We start from the raw sequence: 25,045 nt of genomic DNA on the forward strand, positions 1-25,045 counted from the left end.
TTCTGCGGACATTAGAATAGAAAAAATAGAATTAGAACCAGTTTTGCTATCAAACTTTGGATAGCAGAAAAATTTACAGTCCAGTTTTCCCTTCCAATCTGAAATTCTCCTGCATCGTATTATAGACAGGTTTCCGCGGATATTAAAATAAAATTTTTAAAGATTTATCAGTTTTGTTAGACCTGAGGGACCAAAGATTCAGGCTAACAAAATAATTGATTTTTTAGTATGGACGAGAAACGGTTATAATCGAATGGATATTAATCGGTTTCGAAGCCATACTGGAATAAAATTATTTTAGATTGTTGGATTCATGTAATATTTATTTTTCTCGTATTCATTCGAATCCGGTGGATAGGAACCGGTTCTCATCCATACGAAAAAACTATGTCTAGCATCATATTAAATTCAGCTTTCTACGAATATAAAAATGTACAATCATTCTATATCCGCGGAAAACCGTTTATAATACGATGCGAGAAATAACTATTATACAGAGAAGAATTGGTTGATGGATAAAGTGAATATATATTAATAGCTATATTTGAAGATAAATTGGGAAATATGATTAGATAGATTTATGTATATTTTTTTAAAAACAGTTACTTATAGATTTCGGGGAAAGTTGTCTGTAATACGATGCTATACATGATTTTACAGTATGGATGAGAACCGGCATTAATCCAGCGAATATAAATTCATGCTGGAATCGAAATTCTATAAACATTTCATGATTTAAATAGAAAAAGTCTTTATTCTGGTAAAAAAATACCTCTTCTTGGTCACTACACATAAAATAATGTGTCTGCTATTAAAAGGAAAGTCATCTCTCCTCCCTTTCTTTCTTTCTTCTTTCCTTTGGAATAGAAACCAAAAAAAGTGTTTCTTCACAAGAGCAAATCTATTAAAATAGGATCATTTAAAGTTTACTATATAATCCTTCTGGAGGCTGCGCCCCTATCAATTATAAGCCCTGTATTAGAAGGGATTGGAAGGGGTTTGAAAAATAAGGAAAACCTGCCCTGGACCTATGTGAAGCTTCCCTAAAATGAAGAACGCCAGTAGTTATTGAAATCTAAAGCTCCAGACAAAAAAACTAAATAATATAATAGCATTATTTAAATAACTGGTTTTATTTGTTTGTCAGTTGAAATCTCGCTAACCTCTGAACAAATTTCAATTCATATCTTTTAAAGGAAGTTTCATATAGTTCCTCTTGATGGTAATATGCGATTTTTTTTAGAATGTAATTCCTGCTATCTTTCTGCCTTTCCCTCTAAGATACTATGGGCTCATTAACAATTACCAAAAAATAACTTCAATGTATTTTAAAAAGATGTTTGCATATAATTTGTCCATATTTTTTTTTTAATCCAAGGTTTTTTTATTAGCATTTATTTTTATTCTTGAACAGGACGTGATAAATAACATCCACAAATCCCTGAATAAACCGAGGGGAATAATAAAAATCCCTATATATACGCTAAAATATTCCCCCAAAAAAACCGCTGTATTATATGAATACTGAAGGGGGAAACAACCAATATATTGATTTTTACATATTAAAAAGTAAGACGACATTTTTGTTTATTGTTAAAATCGAAGCTTTTCTAGGATTATTAAAAGCAAAGATTTTCTAATATAACGATCTGTAATGAATAGCTCTTAACGTAAATTTAGGCATGTTAGAATTGCCCTATTGATTACAAATTTGTTACGGTGATTCCTGTAATAGGTAAAATTTAGAAAGCTCATCATTACTACCCGAAGTCGATAAGTCCATAATAATCATTTCGATTTTAAACTATATTGAAACAATTTTTTCATATAATTATCATATTCATTTGATTTTTGAAAACCCATTCTTAGGACAACAAAGTATAAGTACTAGGGAAGTATCTTAATAAATCCGGTACTAAAAATGTAAGTATGTCCTTAAACACTCTACAAGTGATAATTTTCGTTTCTCATACCGTTTCAGGATTTCGATTTAATGGATGTTGTCATTCTTGTTAGTTTAAACTTTATTATAATTCCAAAAATTGTTGCTAGATGTGGTTAATAAATATTTGTAAACGTGTATACTGTATATAATAATTGGAACATGTTCAAACATTGACAAAAATTCTAAACGCAGCACAACAAAAACAATCTTTAATCATTCTATAATTAGGGTCGGTCCGTCCGTCCGTCTGGAACGAATAGCTTTTTTCGTTAATTTAGGCATGTTAGAATTTTCCTATCGAATTCAAACTTTGCATGGTAATTCCTGTAGTAGTTAGGTACGATTTAGAAAGCGTAGCAGGTAGTCTGTACAAATTATGGCACATTTAGCATTGTCAATTGAATATTACGCTTATTTTGTTGTAAAATCGCCAATAAATAAGGGTTCCAGTAATTTTAAAAACTCTTTTTACAATTAACAGAAAAAAACATAAGTTAGGAATAAATGTACCATGAAAATTATGGAAACAGCAAAACACGGTTTCATAACTTTTAGCTAAATCAGGAGTGGAGTGATAAGGGTATGAGTTTGATATACTTTAAGACTTTTTAAGAATATAATTTTGAATTAGATCTGTTTTAAGAGGATGAGTGTAAAATCTATTTAAATTGCGCGATCCGCAAGTTTGTGCAGTCTGAGAAATTTACAATTTAGATTTTAGATAATTGTTTACATATTGCAGGTATGGACTATTGGGATTGATATAGTATTGTGGTAAGCCGAAGCGTTTCAGCTCACCGGTTGCGAGTTCGAATCCAACGAGCCCTAGCCTTGAAGTATTCTACCAAAACAAACTAGCAGGATTTACTCATACAGAAATTATATATTTAACTGAATACATTTACAATGGGTGGTTACTATATATATGCAAATAGATTATAACAATAGGTTAGGTTTGAAGGGGGTGTGGGAGACAAGGGCGTAGCCCGCGGCGGTAGACATTCTGTGGGGTAAGCTGTAGTAAAAGGGAAGGCACCATCTCCCGGTTGTATAGTTGCCTGAGGGGCGCGGGGTTGCTAAGTGTCCGTGCCCCTCCCCTATTTAGCCAGTCCAATCTGACCGCTGCGCAACGGGGTCATCTGCGGTCATGAGGTGAATGGTGATATAATAGGATTAGTGCAGAAGGCTTGACGTGATAAGCCACTGCGTAGCAACTCTGTAAACTACCCGTCCGTCTGCTGCCGTATTACCACAGTATAATCAAGCACTCCTGGGCACTTTAATTTGAGAGGGAAGGTGGCAATATTTGGCTAAAAGTGAGATCAGTTGAAATTAACACTACCTTAAACAGCTAGCAATGCAGTCAAAATACGTATATAATTAGAACTAGAATAAAAAATAAAGACAAATTACAAAATATACACAAGAATTGCACAGCACACAAAAATGCGCGTAAAACTTTAGTTTTTTAGTTATATTTTGTACTATTAAATGATATGTTCTGCCAGGTTTTAGGGGCCTTGTTTTAAACGTGAATTCACAAATTTACATAATAAAACCAAATATATTACAGTTAAAAAATTTTTCTACTAAATATAACACGTAGAACAAACATTCTTAAAACAGTAAGATAGGCAAAAATAATTTGAATTCTTTTATTTGTTAACAGGGGACCTAAAATTAGTCAGGATAGTTAATAGTTATTTCTCGCATCGTATTAAAAACTTCAACTGCAATTATAACAGATGCAAAACGTCTTTACAATACTACTGGAATGTACTTGCTTTTATCTCCTAGATTATTATTCGTGCATATTTTCACATTTTGTAATCTCAATCTTAACAATTTTCTTATTACTTTATTTCAAACAGCCATTCAACCATACGCAAATAAATAATGGTATGATTAATTTAAGTCTCGAGCACGTAGAAAAATTTCACCACTGTAATTTTTTTGCAATCGTTTGTAAATATCATTCTAATTTTTATTAAATGCATATAGATTATTGTTTTAGTGCCTGTTATTGTTACCTTAAAATCTTAACCTAAAGACACACAGACATCCTTTTACTTTTAAAAGAGAGCAGTTTAATAATTCACATTTAGGAAAAGATAATCAAACTCGAGATAAAAACAAACACAAACCGGCATACAATGTAAAATAAAAATAGAATGTGATTTACTCACATACTTATAAATTATTACTTATAGCGCGTAATAAAGACTTTGATTTTTACAGTTCGAAATTTCCTAATGATAAATTTTAGCATAGTTTTTTGCGAATATTTGCATGATTTGTCATAATTATCGTTGAGCCGTGGAAACTTTCACAGACATATTTAACAATATGTTCCAGTATTAAATGGGATTAGTCACTAGTTAGATTTAAGAACTCATGGTCTTAAATCTTTTATTTTATTTCCTTTTTACATTCAAACATGTCACTTCAACATTTAATGTTTTATCTCATGTTTAAGTAACAATATAAGTTACAATATAGTAACAGGTAAGTGTCATTTGCTCAACGTGAAAACAATATATTGTTTACCTCCTAAAATGAGAAGCTTTTCTGTAATTAGGGTCGGTCCGTCCGTACGTCCGTCCGTAACGTTAGAATTGTCCTATTAATTCCAAACTTTGCATTCTGATTCCTTTAGTAGTTAGGTACGATTTAGAAAGCGTAGCAACTCTATAATCATTACAAGAATGTCCGTACGTCCATTTTAAACATGTCGTTTTTTTTACTTTTTTAACAACAAATTTTCTTGTGATCTAATCATCCGATTGATCTAATTTTTGGTATATTAATTCATTGGACAACAAAGTATAATGTTATAAGCGAAGCAACTATATAATCAAGTCCTAAAGATGTAAGTATGTCCATAAACATTATCTGTATCAAGCAGTTTTTCAACAAAATTTACTTACAATTTTGGTTTGACTCTAATACATTTATATTCTGATTATTCAGTTCTGACACTATACAAATGTTTATGTCCGTTTGTCCTACCGTTTCAGTGCTTCGCTTTTATGGATGTTGTCATCCTTGTTTTAGAGCATTTAGAATTAATAAAATTGGTCCAGAATTTATATTTATTAGAACACTTACAATTTGGATTGTATTTTTAGGTTTTTAGATTAAAAACTAACTTTAAAAAACAAATAGTTGTATTATTAATTTTTTTTATTTGTTAACCAAAATCTAAAGCTAAAGAATTTAATATGTATTGTACATATGCATTTTGGAAAAAAAAATAACTTATAATTACAGGTACCAGAAGCAGTATGATTGGGTCATTGCAAAATTTACATATTGAAAAGAGCAATTTTTCCTAAGGTAATTTTAATACTAAACCTTTTTATTTTTGTAGCGAAGCTACTCTATAATTAACATTGTTCACTGTCATTTAAGATAGATAGCTCATAGCTGAGATATTTGGTAGCGATCCCTTGGACAATGAGCATCCAGCATATAATTTATTTGGTCAGACAGTTTGTTTGTCATGCTCTAATAGACACATTAATATTTGTTTTCTTTGTTACGGAATTTTCTTGAATTATGTCATATTTTCTCTCATCCTTTTATTTTTTTATGGCAATTAAACATATGCTCCGTTTTTGCTTTGTCCGTTTGTCCATCCATGATTTTTTTTCTCCGATATGTATGGCACCTTTTAAACTTTTGGAAATATATTGAACTATTTCCCAATTAAGATTTAAACCACAAATTTGGGTTTTATAAGCACCCCCGACCATTTTGTGAGGGATATAACTCCCCCCAAACTTTTTGAACTCCAAAAAGTTATTAGTTTATACAAGAAAGGTTGGAAATAGTCCCTTTCGTAACATCGCCCCATAAGGGGCGATTCTTAGTATTTTTAAAATGGCTTTATAGGTTATTTTAGGGTTAGGTTATATTGGGTTAGGTTAGGTGATTGCACCACCTCGATTAGTATCTAACATTTATACTTGCATTTATCTATAATACAAAGTAGAACGATGTCAGTCTGTCTGTTTGTTTGTCTGTGTGTCTGTTTGTCTGTTTTTTTTGTAGCGAAGGATCTCGCTAACCGCTGAACCGATCGGGTTCTCCTTTACAGGGTAGCTTCTCATAGGTCCCGGGAAGGTTTATAACTATTTTCTTGGGGGGTGGGACACCCCAACCCCCCCATAAAATGAAAAATAACCCCCCCCAAAAAAAAATTTCTTTTTCTTTTTAAAACTAAAAATAAAATAGTGGGGTCAACTACCCCCCCCCCAAAAAAAAAAAAATTTCCCCCCCCCCAAAAAATTTTTTTTTCTTTTTTCTTTTAAATCTAAAATACGAAAATTGGTTTGATCAAACCTCTTGGGGCAAAGCCCCTAGAGGCTAGGAGCGAAGCCGCTAGTTTATAAATATAGTACCTGCTGCTACTCAATTTAGTAGATTTATACTTACTTATTGAACATAATTGTATGATTTCATTTTATTTTATGCCATCTTTGCGTGTTGTTTAAAATATTAACTCCTAGATGTCAACTTTACCCAAAACCCAAAAACCATCAAGACATAAATGCAGCTTAAAAGAGTCTAGAATAAGGTCTAGTAGCACCATAAAGGATGAGGTAAAAAAATTTGTAAATAATATCCTATATCCTATTATATAAAGTAGTAAGCGTTTTTTGGTCTGTCCAGAAGGATCTCGCTAACTGCTGAACCGATTTTGTTCTCCTTTACAGTGAAGCTTTTTAAAGGCCCTGGGAAGGTTTTTAACTATTTTTGGGAAAGGTGTCTTCACCCCCCTCCCCCCACAAAAATATCTTTTTTACTCTTTTGAAACTTAAATTTAAAATGGGATGAGGTCGACTTTTCCTTCTCCTACCTTAAGTGCCCCTAGAGGCTTCTATAAGGCGTAGCTGCTAGTTGTTTAAATAACACTAACACTTTCTAAAATTTCAGTTCGGGATCACTTTGATAGTTTTAGTTATGAAGTCAAGCTTTCATCTTTTAATGCCAGGTCTATTTTGCCTTATTTAGCTTTAAGCCTGTAACTGTGGTTATTTTTAAAATACAAATTACAAATTGAATCAATTTATAAGCAAATTATTATCTGATATAATCTCTTTCCAAAAATTATGATACATGTTTCTTTTTAGATCTTGTGTTTAAAATACGAGCAAAGGTAAAAAAATGGCTAAACATTCACAATATTGATGAAGTTCCTGAACAAACAGTATTCGCTAACATAGCTAAAATAGAATCTATGTTAAACCATATTCAAAATAATCTCATTATTCTATGCAAAGAAAATATTTCAAGGGCTGAACTTCTTAATATGATCAGAGATTCTGTAGTACAAAGAAATGAATTTTCTGTTCTTGAAATGCGGTACATTGTAGATGTTTTAAAAGATTTACACAAAGCAAACATTTCTTCAATGGAATCAATGGAAAGGTAAACTGATAAAAATTCTATGAAATTTAATTTTTGCTAATAATAAAATAATTTTTACATTTTAACTTTTGTATAGGCAAAAATCTGAGATAATTTTACTCATCAAAAAAATTGAAGAAAAAATTGATGAACAAATTGTATATAAGCCAGATATTCCATTGTTCACTTCTCAGACTTTGCTTAAACAATACAAGTTTTTGAGAGAGAAAGACAAGGATGACATCAAAAATCAATTGGTTGTGTTGGATTTGAAGAGTATAGAACCTGTATGTATTGATGTACAGAATGAAATTGAAATCATAAAAGACATTAAATCAACAGAACCAAAAATTAGGGATAAAACATGATTTATTTGAACATATTTATTTCTATGGTGTAATTTATTTCGGAATTTGAGTTGCATAGACAGCGTTTATATTTATGTTTTAACATTTTTGAGCAAATTTCTTATTTTTAGGTTCTATTAATGTATTTTCAATAAAAGTTCTGCACCACTGCATAACAGGCTATAAAGAATGACAGGCAAATAATTAGGTTAAGCTACTAAATGAAACAAGAATAAGCTTCACATCAGCCTCAATGAATGTATTTATATAAAAAAAAAGAGAAATACTGTAACATATTGATATATATTTTAACCCTTAACGGTCGGGGGGGGGGGGGCGTTGAACGCCCCCCCATCCGGTTTTTTCTATCTCATTTTCTGTGTGTGAAAGATAAAGAGCCCAAACTGCTTGACTTTTTAAGTATGGGTATGACACATAACTGAGAGTTGGAATTTTTTTAATATCTCCATCCTGGCGGGCACAGGATGCCAGCAAACCTGGCAGGGTCATCCAGGTAAAGAGCAAAAATATTTTTTTGACTAAAACAAAGCATTTATCATACCAAAATACTAAAAAATCCTCTAGTAGTACATCCTTATATGAAATACAGGTGTTCAAGTCACTTTCAGGTTCCAGGTATGATCCTGCAGGTCCTGATCCTCCAGGTCTCCAGAAATCTTTAAAAGGCTCCTGTGGCCGCAATTTTTGACTTAGAGACTTAAGCTTTTCTTACATGTCTACATAACATATTAAAATTTCATGAAGATCCGCCGCCGTTTTCCCGCCGACCGCCGACTGCGGCGGCTGGCAGCTGCCAAGTACAGCTGCGGCCGCTGAAATTTATATTTTGATATTCCTAATGTAAAATTTACATAAAAATAAACATTTTCTGGGAAAAAAATTTTCTTCTAGCTTCAAAAATAAGAAAATTACAGCCGTTTGAAATTTTTAAATAAAAAAGACCTAAAAACAAAGGTTGTTAAATAAAAGGGTGAAGGAAGCGAAAATTGACTTAGATTTATAAAAGGTCGGAAATTCATTATCAAACAGGGGACTTGCACAAAAAAATTTAGCCCTCTAGCTCTAATATGAACTAAGATAATTAGGGGGGGCGTTGAACGCCCCCCCCCCCCCCCCCCGACCGATTAAGGTGCGGCAAGGGGCCCGACTGTAAAGGGTTAATTACAAATATTTTTTTTCAGTACAAATCATGTAATATTTTATAGATTGATTTCTTCCGTAATTAAGAGTGCAGAACAGTTAGTAGAAGAAGTTGAAGATGAATTTAAAAACATTAATTACAATGCTACACTACATAATCTTAGAGACCATATTCAAATTCTTAAAAGCAAAAATGAAGTCCTTTCCAATGTTTTTGAAACTGCTTTGTTAAAACCAAAGATAAATAAAGCTCTCTTAGATGAAACTTTTCTTAATATCAAAAACAAATTATTAGAACTTGATAATAATTTTGATCAACAATTGAGCCGATTAGAAGAAAATATTAAAATTGAAAGAAACAACAATCGTTACAATTCCATTTTTGTCAGTTATTTGACTTGGTCTAACTCATCAGTCCTTGCACAGTTTAATCTTGAAATTTTAGATTCAGCCTTAAAGAAGTACAAAAACCATTTAAAGTTGCTTGATTTTTGAAAGTCTCAACATATATCAAATTTACAGTATATATACTTATTCATCATTCATATTTTTATTTCAGATATTTTAAAAATATATGTGTGTATTGTGATCTTAAGGGATAATTAGTTGAGGTAAATTTGGATGTATTCATTCCTTAAAATAAAAAGAAATTTGTAAAATTATTAGTAAAATGACAATAATATCAATTTCAATTAACTATTTTAGATTCATGAAATGGAGATAGAGTCTAACATGGAGGCAATTATTCCTACAATGTTATGTGGAGGTGTTTCTTGCTTAAGAAATGTCTATGCTTGTCTAGCAGACAATAAAAGTAGAGAACTTTTGAATGACTTGAATTCCTATCTTCATGATTTTCAGCCTACTTTCAAACATATGGAAAAACGAGAGAGTGAACTTGCCTTTAAAGCTTTTCATTTGGGTAGGGAAGCGCAGCGAGAGTTATTCAATGCCGATTCCAAACTGAATATTTCTGCCAACATGACAATACAATTTGTTGATGAATGTCAAAATCTTTTACAAGAAATACCAAACAACCCAAATAAGAAAGAGGAATTTTATAAGTACATAGAAAAACAAATGAAAAGCCTTGTTGATGAAAGTGAAAAAGACCTCAATAATGCAATCAATCAGTATGAAGAAATAAATGGTAAATTGAATCAAATTTGTAACAATGTAATGGAGTTTCATTTTAAATTAGATAAAGTAATGGTGGACCTCAAAAAAAAGGAAAAGGATGCAGTAAAATTGTCAAAGCGAAACCTTTTTGACTACTTGCGGATGGAAGACAAAAAACAAGAAAAAGCTGTTGCATCTGAATTTGCATTCCATGTTGATAATACTAAGAAGACACAGGAAAAAACTGGTAAGTTATAGTATTATATTTTTTCACTCAAATCATTAGATAATTTAGTATAATCAGAAATTAAATTCAAAACTAAAAATATTGTACACTATATTGAGCCTTTTATTTCAGACCAAATATACAAAAAATTAGAAGATATGAAACAAACAATAGAAAAAGCTCAAAGAGAGTTGGATGAATGGATTGCAATTGTCAAATTTAACAAAGCAAGCTACTCGAAGGGAAATCATGTTGCTGAACTGTATGAAATAAGCCCTGCAGCATTGAAGCAAGAATTTGTTAAGCTCCGAAATGTTTGCCTTGAGTACCTAAATTGTCCCAAACATGAAATGATTGACAAGTAAGTATTTGAAATTGTAGTTGATTAGTAATTTATTGGATTTCAACCTTGAGAGCACCCTAAAGCTTAGAGGAGAAATAAATATTAAATTAACTGTTATCATCTTTAATAGTAATTTTATTAATAAGGCTGAAGGGTATTGATCCCATCCCAAATAAATAAGACAAGAACTAGTACATATTTCCTATAAAAGCAGAACCCTATTGTTCCAGTAGTTGCATTATATTGCAAAAAAAAATTCTATTTTTAATTAAACTACATTGAAAAATTAATTTTATATATATTTTAGAATAACTGAGGACACTGAAAATTGTTAAAATGAAGCTTTCACACTGTAACAATTAATCGCTGAAAATAACATGAGATTTTATTTACTTTTACCAATTACTATGTGTAATTACTGAATGGTTATGTTTATTTCTATTGCATAGATTTTCTTTAAAATTAACAGACCTTTGTAAAAACCTGCAATATCAAAAAAATTATTGTGAAGTTTAATTAGTATGATTAATGAAAAAATATAAATTCTTTTATAGGTATACATTTTTTGGACTATTAAATGATAAAAATACAATTTCTAACTGATACAATATTCTTCTTACTATCATATTCATAAAGCTCAAATTTTCAAATTTCTTACCAAATGGTTTTATAAATTTTTTGAAAACAATATTATTACTGGTATGCAACTTCATATACCTCTTTTTACGCTGTTAATAATTGAATTATCCTTATACTAAAGTAACAGGATGTTTGTTTGTCTATGTGTGTATCTGTGTGTGCATCTGTGTGTCTGCACCGAAGGATCTCGCTAACCGCTGAACCGATTGGGTTCTCCTTAACAGGGTAGATTCTCATATGTCCCGGGAAGGTTTTTAACTATTTTGGGGGAGGGTACCACCACCCTCCCAAGAGAAATCACAATAAAATCGAGAAAATTTAAATATTTTCGCCGCATAGTGTCGCTAGCGTAGTCCCGCTGCGTAGAAGCATGAATTTAAGAGCTGATAACATAGACAAATTATTTCTCAAATTAGATATTTAAAATAAATTAAAAACATTTAAATGCCACTAGAGGCCTCTAGGGGCGTAGCCGCTAGTCTTATATAATTTACTATTATGTTTCTTATGTAATGTATGTTAAGTATTTATTTTTGTGAAATTTTTTCATTTGTACATAAAATATATATTTAGATCATGAATAAATCCATACTTTTTCTAAGTATTTCATTAAATAAGTATTCAATTAAATATTGTTTTTTTTCTCCAATGCAATGCAAAGGAAACTTGTAGGTCTTAAACCCTATTGATTTTTAAGTGGTGAAGCTACTCTATAATTCACTTTGTCTTTACGTCAGTAAGTCCCTAACGCTATGGGGAAAACGTAATTTTCTCGGCTCCTATTAAAGATAGACAAATGAAATACATTGTTTTGTCCATATGTCAGTTAATTGGGGTGCTATAACGATTCCTAGATTTTTATGTTTTTGTAATTTTTTTGACTCCTTTTCAAGACAGAGGACTAAAATTTTCAGGGATTAATTTATTTTACTTTCTACATATTTTCACCAAGTTTTATCAAGATTTGTTTTTTAATTGGGGTGCTAGATAGATTCCTAGATTTTTATGATTTTCTCTATTCCTATTCAGGATTGACGGCTGAAATTATCAGGGATATTTAATATGCTCATATTCTACATATTTCCATCAAGTTTCATTAAGATCGGTCTATTTATTGAGGTGCTAGATCGCTTCCTCGATTTTAAGTTTTCGTGATATAAAGGTTGCGCAATTTTAAAGGATTTGTGTTTTCACTATTTTATCAAGTTAAATTATTATTGCATTACACTGCTCTATAGTAAAATTTTTCCCGATATCCCTTCATCATTTCTGAGCTTTGCTACTTATGGATGTTGTCATCCTTGTTTTATTTACAAATAATTTGAAATGGGAATCCAACCCATATATGATTGCATACAACTAATAATAGTTTTAACAAGGATGACAACATCCGGATAAGCGAAGCTCTGAAACAGTAGGACAAACAAACATTAACACTTGTAGAATGTCAGAACTGAAAAATCCGATCTTAAATGTATAAATGTTGAATCAAAATTGTAAGTAAATTTGATGCTGCGCAAAATGGTACAAAAAAATTGACGTCATATGATAAAATAACCAATGAGAGGCGAGTATATATTTTATCATTGGTCAATTACAATGTATACTGACCTCTCATTGGACAACTTTATAGTATGACGTCATTATTTGTACCATTTTGCGCAGCATCAGTAAATTTGATAAAAAAACTACTTAATTACAGGATAATAATTAAGGACATACGTACATTTTTAGGACTTGATTATAGAAATACTTCTCTTATAACATTGTATTTTGTTGTCCTAGGAATCATTACTCCAAAAATCAAACCAATCGGATAACTAATCTAACCTACAACTAATAACTTTGCTTTTTGCAAGACAATGCAATAACACTTTCTCATTAGTAGCGTATATAAATCTTGAGTCCTCTAAAAGTAAATATAACAATGATGGTTGAAAAAAAAACTTTTTAAAAATATAATTTAATAAATTATGAAAATTAGCTTGTCTAAAGATTCAAAGAAAAATATTTTTTTTGAAAAAAATTTATTGACATAAAGATTGTAAGATAAAAATAACTCTTGAGAGTAAAGCTATTATGTCATGTCACATTAAATAAATATGTATAATTAAGGGTCTTTAACAATTTTTTTGTGGGAGCTTTTAAAATCTTACACTAGGGGAAGGACATTTTATTGACCTCCTGCAATGTCCAAAACAAACATGATAAACTAAACACAAATGGAAATTTTATGTTTTGATTATTCATCTTTTTTTACATTGCTGTAGTATAATTTTCAATCCTATGAACTATTTATCTATATAAGCTACTTTGTTTCAGCGATTGTATCAGAGGCTAGATAAGACTACCTTCCCCTACCTCCTCTAGCATAAGAAGTTTTAAAAACCACCCTCGATTTTATTTTAATTAGAAGATATTAAATTTGTTGGTGATGACAGACAAAGTATTGAAGATATTCACCATGCCATCAAACATTCCTAAGACTGATAATCCCAACCATAATCCTGTAAATTATATAATGCTTGACATCTTTGTTATTTTGTATTGTCTTTGTGAGGGACATGCAAGGGGGAGATAAAGGGGTTATTACGCCCCCCAAATAATTGCCCCCTCCCCCTTAAAGATTAAGAGAGGGTATTTATCCATCCCAACTGATTTCAGGGGTTGGTAATTACCCACCCCAAGCCATTGTTACCCTCAGATAACAATTTTTTGGTATACTGTTTGGTCTGCTTCATGCGCCATTTACCCCCCCCCCCCCACTCCCAATACAAATTAACCCCCCTTAAAATTTTTACCCCCCAAATAATAAAGCTTGGATGCTGCCCTTGAATTATTTGCAGTGAATTTAACAAAGTCTTTTCAGGACATCTTAGAATGAAATAAAACAAATCAGCTAAAAAAGTAAAATTCATCAGCAATGAAAAAAAAACTAAACAATGATGATAGGCAGAATCCTGTGGCACTTCCAAGGTCAACTACAAGGGTGAAGATATCTGAGACATATATAACTTGGTAATAGTCAACCTGTAATCAAGAAATTTGAATCTTATTTTCCTGTAATCTCTATGAATGTAATTTCAAATTATGTAAGATGTTCAAATTTTCTATTTGATTAGCAAACCTGTTTTGCTTTCCATATCCACAGAGAAGACATAGTTCCAGTTCCTGTTAATAAAGGTTTCAATTTGATGTCCATAGTTACACATGGTTTGGGACAATCTGGCATAATATCAAACATATCATTTAACTGAAGCTTTAACATCAAATTGTTGATTTTGTCCATAGAAGCAGATTCTATATTTTTTACATCCAAGTCAGTTTCACAAGTTTGGTTGTTATTAGTCAAGAGCCATGGTGCTTCACATCCATACAACAACATCACTTTTTCCTAAATAAATTGTTATGTTGATTATCTTTACAACAAATTAGTACATATTTATAAATAGATCTTTACAAAACTACCTTTAAAGCTTCTGTAACACATTTTTCATAGGTATTATGGTTTTCATAAATTCTGCAACTTACTCCATCATTGATAGAATTATCAGTGACAGCATATTCAACACCCACCTCAGCCCAGTCATACATGTCAACATTTCTTGGACCAACTGTAAAACTAGCTTTTGAGTCAAGATTTATCCTAACTTTGGTAAAAGTATTTGGATCTACTGCTAGTAACTTCACTGTTCTATTTGTGTGAATTCCTGTCAACATATCAGTACCAAGATCATCTAACTTTACACACATTCCAAGGTTTAGACTGAAGTATTGTTCTCCTAATTTTCCTTGATCAAAAACAATTCTAGAGTAATCATAATCAAATAACTCTTTAGTAAATGTACTGAAGTTAAGGTTTCCTGTTTTGCCCCTCCAGGTAACTTTTCTTTTATCATTTGATTTCAAGATACCACCCCAAAGATGTACCATCCAATCATATCCAAAACTCTTTGCTTTACTGTAGTTGTACTGGCTTGTTTGACATACAATCAAGTATGGTTCATATTCCATTTGCTTATTAGGAACATGCAATTTTGTAAGAGTTGTCAGGCTATAACTGTATTTCATTATTGATTGTTCCATTTGATAAAGAAAGAACACAATTGTAAAAGTTTGAAATCCCAGTCTTAATATCCTTTTGTTGAACATTGTTGCTGTTCAACTGTAAAAAAATTAATATCTTTTTAACCCTTAACGTTCAATGCCCCCCATCCGGTTTTTTCTATCTAATTTTCTGTGTGTAAAATATAAAGAGCCCAAACTTTTTAAGTATGGGTATGACACATAACTGAGAGTTGGAATTTTTTGAATATCTTCATCCTGGCGGGCACAGGATGCCAGCAAACCTGGCAGGGTCATCCAGGTAAAGAGCAAAAATATTTTTATGACTAAAACAAAGCATTTTATTATACCAAAATACTAAAATATCCTTTAGCAGTACATCCTTATATGAAATACAGGTGTTCAAGTCACTTTCAGGTTCCAGTTATGATCCTGCAGGTCCTGATCCTCCAGGTCTCCAGAAATCTTTAAAAGACTCCTGTGGCCGCAATTTTTGACTTAGAGACCTCAAATGGTGGTTTCCATTATTTGATGTTTTTCGGTGATGGTCAGAATAAGTAATTATTTTGTTATGAAAAATAAAAGTTTGTCCAAAAATTTGGTTATTATTCTAGCTTTAAAATTGGCCGCTCTACAGCTGTTTTAATATTTAGCAGCTGGCCACTAAAAAGTGGCTAAGGAGCGGTCTGGCTGCATTGACTAGAAAAAGTAATTTTCTCTAAAAATGAACATGAACCACCGGTAAAAATTGTATGTCTCTATCTGTAACAGGGGTCGAGATATAGGGGGGGGGGGGATAAATTAGCTAAATATAAGGGTTTACTACTAGATGATATTTCAGCATTTTGGTAAAATTAAATGCTTTGTTTATGTTCAAAACATATTTTTGCTCTTAACCTGGATCATCCTGCCAGGTTTGCTGGCATCCTGTGCCCGCCAGACAAACATTAAAATCGGTTTACTTACTCAATATTCATATGTGAATTTCTATATGAAAAAAGAAAACTGGGCACAAGTTACTTATAGGTTAAGTGCTTACCACATGTTACTTATTGTTTAAGCAACATGTTTAGTTTAACTCCCTTCCTTTCTATATAGATATATTAATATAATTGTAAATAACAACAATTAAGATTAATTTTTAGGTAAATAATTATTAGTAATGGTATTAAATAGATGCTATAAATATTTTTAAATTAAAACATATGATATTGAATAGCAATCTGGTTTCACAATTCGTTTATGATTAAAGACTACAAACAAAAATTGGCTGGTCTAGAGCTGTTTTAAAATATGGCAACTGGCAGCTTAAAAACGGCAAAACTACAGGTAGGAAATACAAAATCAGTCAAGGAAGGGTCAAACGGTCATGACTTTTCCATTCACAATATTCATGATATATGTCTATAGTAAAAGCTGGACAAATCAGGGAGCGGTCAAACGGTCAAAAGGTCATAACACCACTTTTCTCAGATGTTCATTAATATCTAAGCATTCACCAAAAAAATTGTAGGTCATTACCTTATACACAAAAGTCATAATGTAGAAATTAAAATTTATTTAGATTTTTTCTAATTTTGGTGCTACATAATGGACTTTGACCGGACACCACAACCAACACAGACCAGATATTATAAAATTAACTCTTGCCGACGTATAATTACAAAACTTAAAAAGTCATGAAGTCAAAGCTCTCTATCTTGCCTACGAAAAAACTGACATTGAAAAATCTAGAAAGGGGGGGGGGGCTAATTTAGCCCTTCCCCCAATCTGTAAGGGTTAAGGGTTAAGACCAGATAATAGTGTTAAAAAATTGAATAAAGTATTTTGGTGCAGCCTTACTTATACTACCTTATAATCTGGCAGTTCACCAAGGAATGATGTATATGCAGTAGTTAAACAAACAAAGAATAATTGTATATAATGAAAATGTTTATTTATTAACTGTTAATTGAAGGGGGTTTTGGTTGGTGGAGGGGGGGGGGGGGGGCGGGGGGTGTTGATTATCCTAATTCTGACCCCCTTTCTTGTTTTCTCTTTTTCTTTTTGTTAAAAAAATATAGAATTTGAATTAATTAATTTTTAAATCTAATGATTTGACAGTGAACCTAGTAATAGTGTCTAACTGTTTATCTTTGTGACGTAACAAAAATCCATCTCTTTTTTAGGGGTTTCCTTTCCCACCTCCCCTCTCATCCTTCGATATTTGTTACGTCACAAAGATAAAAAGTTAGACACTATTACTAGGTTCTTTGACAGTTCATTCAAAACTAAAGTAATAAAAACTTTTGGGCGTTCTCCTCTTATATACCCTTCCCCCTCTCCCCCCAACAGAACAACTATTTTAGGTTAGGTTTTAGGCTAGGGAGCCAAGCGCTGCGGCTAGGCAGGCAAGGAGGCCGAGCTCTGCGGCTAGGCAGGCAAGGGTGCTGAGCGCTGCGGTGTTCAACCCCTGAAATTGGTTAAATTGATTTTTTATGTATACCTATATTGGAAAATTAATAACAGACTTTATTTTTTGCATAATTTTTATTATAATCTAAAACATTATTTTGTACTTTATTACACACTTACACTAATATTTAAATCAAAAAAAAATTTAAGAATATATTTTTTGTCAGATATAAACTATGTTTATAATTAACCCTTAACAGTCGGGCCATTTGCAGCACCTATTATCTCAGCTCCTATTAGAGCTAGAGGGCTGTTTGATAATGAATTTCCGACTTTCAGTGAGTCGAAGTCAATTTTTGCTTCCTTCACCCTTTTATACTACAATACTTGTTTTTAGGTTCTTTTTTTAATAAAAAATTTCAAAAGGCTGCCATTTTCTTATTTTTGAAGCTAGAAAAATATTTTTTTTTTCAGAAAATGTTTATCTTCATGTAAATTTTATTTTAGAAATCTTAAAATATAAATTTTGGTGGCCGCATCTTTTCTTGGCAGCTGCCAGCCACTGCAGTCGGCGGGAAAACGGCGGAGGATGTTATGTAGACATGTAAGAAAAGCTTAAGTTTAAAATTTGAAGTCTCTAAGTCAAAAATTGCGGTCACAGGAGGCTTTTAAAAACTTCTGGAGACCTGGAGGATCATACATGGAACCTGAAATTAACCTGAACACCTATTTTCTATATAATGATTTACTACAAGAGGATATTTTAGTATTTTGGTAGGATAACATGCTTTGTTTAAGTAAAAAAATATTTTTGCTCTTTACCCAAATTACCCTGCCAGGTTTGCTGGCATCCTGTGCCCGCCAGGATGGAGATATTCAAAAAAATTTAACTCTCAGTTATGTGTCATACCAGTACTTAAAAAGTCACTCAGTTATAGCCCTCTAGATCTATCTTTTACACACAGACTCTCCCACCCACCCCAAACCGCCCGCTAAGGTATTAAAAAAAAATTCTATCGATTATCTAAGCCTATCCGTCCTATTATATAAAATATAAAGTTTTTTGTCTGTACGTTGAGAACTTGAGATCTTGCTGACAGCTGAAGTGATTGGGCTCTTTAAATTAAGGAGGCTTCACCCAGGCCCCTGGATGGTTTTAGGCTGTTTTTTTTTTAGATTTTTTGAATTGTTTTTAGACTATTTTATGCCCAAAACATACCCCTTAGAATACAGATTCTCTAGATACTAGGGGCGCAGCAGGTAGTTATATGTATAAAGTAGTAAGGTTTCTTTGTCTGCAGCTTAGGATTAACCACTAAACCGATTGAGTTCTCCATTTTATGTAAGTTTTTTACATGTCCCTGGATGGTTTTAGGCTACATGAGTTTTATTTTTAGGTTTGGTTTTAGGCTTTACAAATACAAAGATCCTAGGTGCTAGTCTATAATACAAAGTAGAACGATGTTTGTCCGTCTGTCTGTCTGAAACTTAAGATCTCAGTAACCGCTGAACCGATTGGACTCTAGATATATTTAAGGTTCTTCTTATTTTGATTTTCATAGACAAACCTAAGTTAATTAAAATGGGCTGTGTTGTTTTTTTATTATGATTAGTGAAATGACAACAATTTTCCACGAATGCTAAAATATAAATCATAAAGTTGATACCAGGTTCGTTAGCCGAGGTCTTCTGTCCCTCCGGTTTAACAAACTGGTTTTAATCTTACAATTTTTTTATTTTAATATCTATGGAAAGCTGTCTATAATACGATGCGATAAATAACTATTCTATGATAAATGTATTGAAGTACCTTGATATCAGTAACTATATGTCCAGTAAGATTATAAAAACCTGTAAACCTCGTAAAATTGTAACAAGGATGACGACATCCATTCAAACTTGTAGAGTATCAGAACTTAATATAAATTACGGGTCTCCAAAATTGTCAAAATTGTAGGTAATTTTGATAAAAAATTGCGTTTTATAAAATACGGTTTTAAGGACATACAAAAAAAACCAACATGGTTTAAATGGACGAACGAAGTTTCTGGTAACGAATGCAGAGTTGCTACGATTTATACATTGTTCCTATCTCATATATGTTACGAAAATAAGTTTAAAATCGATAGGACAGTTCTAAAATACCTAAAATTATCGATAATGGCAATGCGTAAAGGACGAACGGTCGTACGGACAGACTATAAGTATGGAAAAGCTTCACTTTTAAAAATTACAAATAATTGATGCAAATTTTAAGTTAAATGTATCATCAGCAAACTAATGTCATTTTTGACAAAAAAAAAATAATTTTTGACGAAAAGTCCTTTTTTAATGTGAATGAACTAAGTATAAAAATAAAGTCCTTTTAAGCCAGGGCAGGTATCTACATAGCTGCACAAAGGTGTGTTGTAAGGCATAAAATGAAAAGAGAGATAGAAGGTAGGGAGAGAGAGAGAGAGGGGGAGAACATTTTTACTGCCTATTCAAAGGAAAGAGTGGGGGGGGGAAGGGAAGTGGATCTCACTGCCGTACTGCCTGAATGCATGTGTGCGTGTGTGTGTGTGTGTGTGTGTGTGTGTGTGTGTGTGTGTGTTTATATAGTATGGTATATCTCACCAAATATCTAAACTAGTGCAACACAGATTTTTTAAGAAATTGTGATTATTAAGATCTTATTTTTTGGGTAATTTATTGTGAGTCATACTTAAATATGTCAGCGTGACTGTTAAATACTTTTTTTTATATTTATATATTTTTGTGACTGAAGAGAGCTTTTCTGCTTATAGGAAAACTACTTGTTATCTTAAAACCATTTTAGGTTTGAAGACAAAAACTTTTGATAGTTATTTTGTGAAAACTTAAATTAAATCTACATATATAATATATTATATAGTATGCTATATTATATTTCACCATCTTTCTATTTTTTAAGAAAGTGTGATTAACAAGATTTTATTTTTTTGGTAATTTATTGTGAGTCATACTTAAGTACTTTAGCGTGACTGTTGGTCTTTGTTAAATAGTTTTTTTTATATTTATATTTTTTGACTAAAGAGAGCTTTGGAAAACTACTTGTTATCTTAAAATAAAACTTTTGATTATTATTTTGTGAAAACTTTGTGAAATTAAATCTACATTAAGCAGAACTGAATCGTTAATCTAGTATTTTTTTATTTTTTTATGAAGCGTAGCTTTTTTAGTATTAAAATTATCAAAAGTTTTGGGCCTTACTTTCAAGGCTTGGTTTTGAAGGTAGGTGCTCCTAGGTTCTTACCAAAATTTTTAAAAAGCTAATTAATTAGTTTGAAATATATCTATCTATTTTTTTATTTTATTGTATACATTTAACTTTGAATAGTTCTATACAAGTTGCTATTTTACTAAGCTTTAGAAGAAAATGTTATTTATGGTTGTTTTGAAAGCACATTTGTCTACCATCTAAAAGATATTTGCACTCAAAAGCGGTTGGTTTTGAGTGTGTGTGTGTGTGTGTTTGTATGTGTTGAAACCGGCTTAAACTATGTAACCAATCCTATGCTTAGTAATAGTTAGTCCTGTTAGTTTTACCATTGTACCATAGCATGCAAGTTAATTTTATAGTGATTTTCCATCAAATAAGTGAGATTTTACACTCCTTACATTTCCTGTAATGGCTAAAGAGAAAGTGCTAAAAACACCTGTTTTATACCCTTTGCATTTCATGTTAAAATCCACCTGTTTTTTTTATATCCCCTTTCCTTATTTTGAAAAGCAATGTAATGGTTGTGCCTGAAGATCTCGCTAACCTCTAGGCTTATTTAAGTTTTCTTGATTTTATCTTTTTTTGGGTAGGGGATTTTTTTAAAGTGAAGCCCTTTAAGAAAAGGAGCAAAGCTGTTAACATTTTCTTTATTTAAAGGTGTATGTCCATTCGTTTGTCTGCCAAACTGACGGTAAAATGTCGTTAGGATAGACGTTTGTAACTTTTTGTTTATTTTCAGTTATTGTAAGTTTTTAACATTGAATTCAGAGAAAAAAAGCTAAAAAAATTAGACAATACTTAAATAGTTGCATATTTCCTTTTTGCTTAAGTTGTTACGATTTACTGTTCTTCTCATCATTAAATTACGCTATTCGCTTATTTCAGGTGTTTTTACTACACATATTCAATATAGAGACATATACTTAAAGAAAAGCTTTTCTACATCACGGTTGGTTTTTTATTAAATGAATAAGTTAGGGTACTTTTTGGCACTTTCGATATAAGTAAATGATAATAAAAAACCCATAGAATGCGATAATAACTTCAGAAAAATCGAAGAAAATAGTTTTCATACTTAATTAACGTTTTTAAGTTTTTCTTCAAAAAGTTTAGATAAGATGCCTTTAAAAGTCGTCTATGATTTTGTCAGGGATAAAAATGTAACTTTAAAATAAGAATTACAACATATTTTTTCAATTAGTACAAAGTAAAATTTTGAACATTTTATTGATAAATATATTTTTTAAAATGTGAAGTAGAAACCTGAATATTTTATCATGAAAATTGTGTTATGATTTGATTGTCTGCTAGATTACAAGAAAAAAGATACTGACAGTACTTGTTGGTTCTTTTAAAAAAATTAGGTAGATTACTTTCAGAACCCCTCTTTTTGCAACGTTATTTCAATAGAACAGAGCCGTAGTCTTAGTGTACTCAATATCTAGACAGCCAACCAATGTTTTAGAATTGTTCAATTTTTTTAACTTCTGATAAAAACAGAATTAATGGTATTTTTGTAAATATTATACCTCCAAGAAATGGCTATACTTCCCAATCATATGTTGTGTGATATTTAAGAGGAATTATTTTGATATAATGTCATTAAAATATTCGTTGAAAAAAGTGCTATTCTAGCTTATACTTTACATTTTAATGTGTATGATAATTCAAATAAAAGATAATGAAGATTTATATTATATTTAATTGTTATAATTATAAAGAAAAACCTGGAAACAGTAAAAAACTGACTTTATTTTATTGACGTAGGGAAAATTTTGTTAAATATTTGAATAAAAAAACAGTATAAAACAAAATAAATTATTTTTAATATAGTCACAAAAAGGCTTAATGAGTTTAGGAAATATTTCATTCACTAATCATGTCATTTAAACTCTATTAAACAGAATACAGTGTAAAAAGATGTTCTCATTTTAATTTTAAGTAATTTCAAATGCATTTTAATACCTTTTAATGATTTTTTTTGAAACATCTTTTTATAAAATGTTATTGATTTTTGAAGTTATATGTTAAAATGTTTTTAAATTTTGTTAACATTTTGTTTTAAATGTAGAAAATTGGTAATTCTAAACATTCAAAAAATGATTTTATTACATTTTCATCACTTAAATTGCATGTTTGATGAAATTTTCAACTGATAATTCAAGAAAAATCGTTTAAGTTTTATTATATTTTACTTTGAAATGTTAAAAAAATATAATTATTGTCAAAAATGTGGAAGTTATACTTTCCTCAAAAAAAGACCTAAAACATGCAAATTAACACGTGTAATGAGATTTTTTTTCTTTTAGGTTTAATTTTAAGTAATTATTGATATTTTTTGTAAAAGGGATTTTATATAAAAAGTTTTAAAACTCGAGTTATGTAGTGGTTCTAAAAAAGGTTGCGAATTTATGCAATTTTCTTGCAAAAAAAATTTTCTAGGATTTTAAAAATAGCAAAGGGTGTTATTAGACGTACTTACAGATACAATTGCTAAGTCATTTTGGCCAAACACTAAAATAAAGTTTTGACATCTGAGGGTCCAACCGTGACATTACATTCGTTGGTAGGTAGCGGATAGCTCTGTCCGTTAATTTATGCATGGTAGAATCCTCCAATAGATTGCACATTTTGTTTGGTAATTCCTATAGTAGTTAGGCACAATTTAGAATAATAGAAAATAAAATTTTGTAGAAATTCAGAAATTCAAGAATTATCACTGTTCTTTATTTATCTTTTTAAGCACACTTCTGATTATGTTTTGATAGTCAGTCATAGAACTTTCAATGTATTTTTAATAGTTATTTACCTCATCGAATTATAGACAGCTTTTTTGGATATTAAAATGAAAAATTCTATGATTAAAACCTTTTTTGTTAACCTCGAGGAGCAAGGGTCCGGGCTAACAAAAACTGGTACTAATTTTATGATGCTATACATAATTTTTCAACATGGCCGAGAACCGGTTCTAATCAAGCTGATATCAATCGGTTTTTTAGCCACACTATAAAGGCTTTTACAGAACAATGACCCTTTATTTAAATAAATCCATGAGAATGGCCTAAATATAAAAGCTACTGCATTGTGCCTAAGTTTTGATTCTGATGTAATTTGATATTTACAACATCTAGTAGAACTTTTTAGGTGACTAATACACTTCTCTCTGTAACTCGAGTTTGAAAACTGTGACACAACCAATGTTTGTAGCTAAAAAATCAAATTTATTACTTTTTCGACATGATCATATTTTAAATCTTGGTGGGACTAAAATTGAATTAGAAGTATTAAAGTTTGATTTCTCAAAATGCTTAATACATATTACAGATCTGCTTTCACCTAAATTCAACAATACCCAACCTTGGGTTATCTCCCTGTTTTCAACTCTTGTTTCAGGGAGAAGTTTATACAATACAAAATTAAACCTTAAATCAAATAACAAGGATAAAAGCATTCAAGCGGGCAGTTAAAATTTTTTAGAAGATTAACAAAGTTATTTTAGTTATAAACCTGAAATAAACATTTATAGATCTTAGCTTCAATTTATAATTACACAAAAGAGCTGTAATCAAGTCCTAATATAATCAAAAGGAAAAATACAAATATAGAGTAGCTTTATTAAAATTGTGAACAAATAAAAAAAATTCTATTGAATTATATATGTCATTATGTTATTTGTTTTGATGAGTCAACATAAAATAATTTTCATTAAAAAATCAGGGAGTGGTTTGAAAGAGAAATTACGCAAAATCCAAGAATTTAGATAGGTTCAGGAGCATAGGCGTCCAAGGGGGGGGGTAATGGGCCATTTGGCACCCCCAAACGATTTTGGGGGTGCCGTAGGCACCCCCAAAATTTTTTGAACAATACCCCCTCCAAAAAAAAATTACCCCTACCTTGGGGGTGCCGTAGGCACCCCCAACGATTTTGGGGGGGGTATTTAACCCCCCAAACCACTTTGGGGGGGGTAATTACCCCCCCCCCAAAATAAATGTTCTTTAAAAAAATTTTTTGGGGGGGGTATTTACCCCCCCCTTAATTGAATGTTCTTAAAAAAAAAATTTTACTGAAAATTTTTTTTTTGGGGGGGGATCTATGATGTAATTGTAAAGCACTGAAGATTCCATAAAATAGATACCTAACTAAATTAAATATT

The 25,045-nt window shown here is 31.1% G+C and overlaps 2 protein-coding genes across 2 annotated transcripts; both read left to right on the top strand.

Annotated features, from left to right (window-relative positions):
* Nucleotides 1-4,312: 4,312 nt before the first annotated feature.
* On the top strand, nucleotides 4,313-7,845 carry LOC145328051 (uncharacterized). The gene is made up of 6 exons (XM_080171601.1): nucleotides 4,313-4,450; nucleotides 5,216-5,281; nucleotides 6,457-6,549; nucleotides 6,884-6,941; nucleotides 7,081-7,378; nucleotides 7,455-7,845. The coding sequence occupies exons 3-6, from the start codon at nucleotides 6,457-6,459 to the stop codon at nucleotides 7,723-7,725; spliced, it is 720 nt and encodes a 239-aa protein (XP_080027727.1). The 5' UTR covers nucleotides 4,313-4,450; nucleotides 5,216-5,281; the 3' UTR covers nucleotides 7,726-7,845.
* A 1,508-nt stretch (nucleotides 7,846-9,353) lies between these two features.
* LOC145328052 (uncharacterized) lies at nucleotides 9,354-11,806 on the top strand. The gene is made up of 4 exons (XM_080171603.1): nucleotides 9,354-9,476; nucleotides 9,571-10,231; nucleotides 10,343-10,571; nucleotides 10,861-11,806. Exons 2-4 carry the CDS (start codon nucleotides 9,580-9,582, stop codon nucleotides 10,886-10,888), a joined length of 909 nt encoding a protein of 302 aa, XP_080027729.1. The 5' UTR covers nucleotides 9,354-9,476; nucleotides 9,571-9,579; the 3' UTR covers nucleotides 10,889-11,806.
* The last annotated feature ends 13,239 nt before the right edge of the window (nucleotides 11,807-25,045 follow it).

The sequence above is a fragment of the Acartia tonsa genome, chromosome 9 (genome assembly GCF_053477335.1).
Source record: "Acartia tonsa isolate MP-2025a chromosome 9, ASM5347733v1, whole genome shotgun sequence".
NCBI classification, from domain to species: Eukaryota; Metazoa; Arthropoda; class Copepoda; order Calanoida; family Acartiidae; genus Acartia; species Acartia tonsa.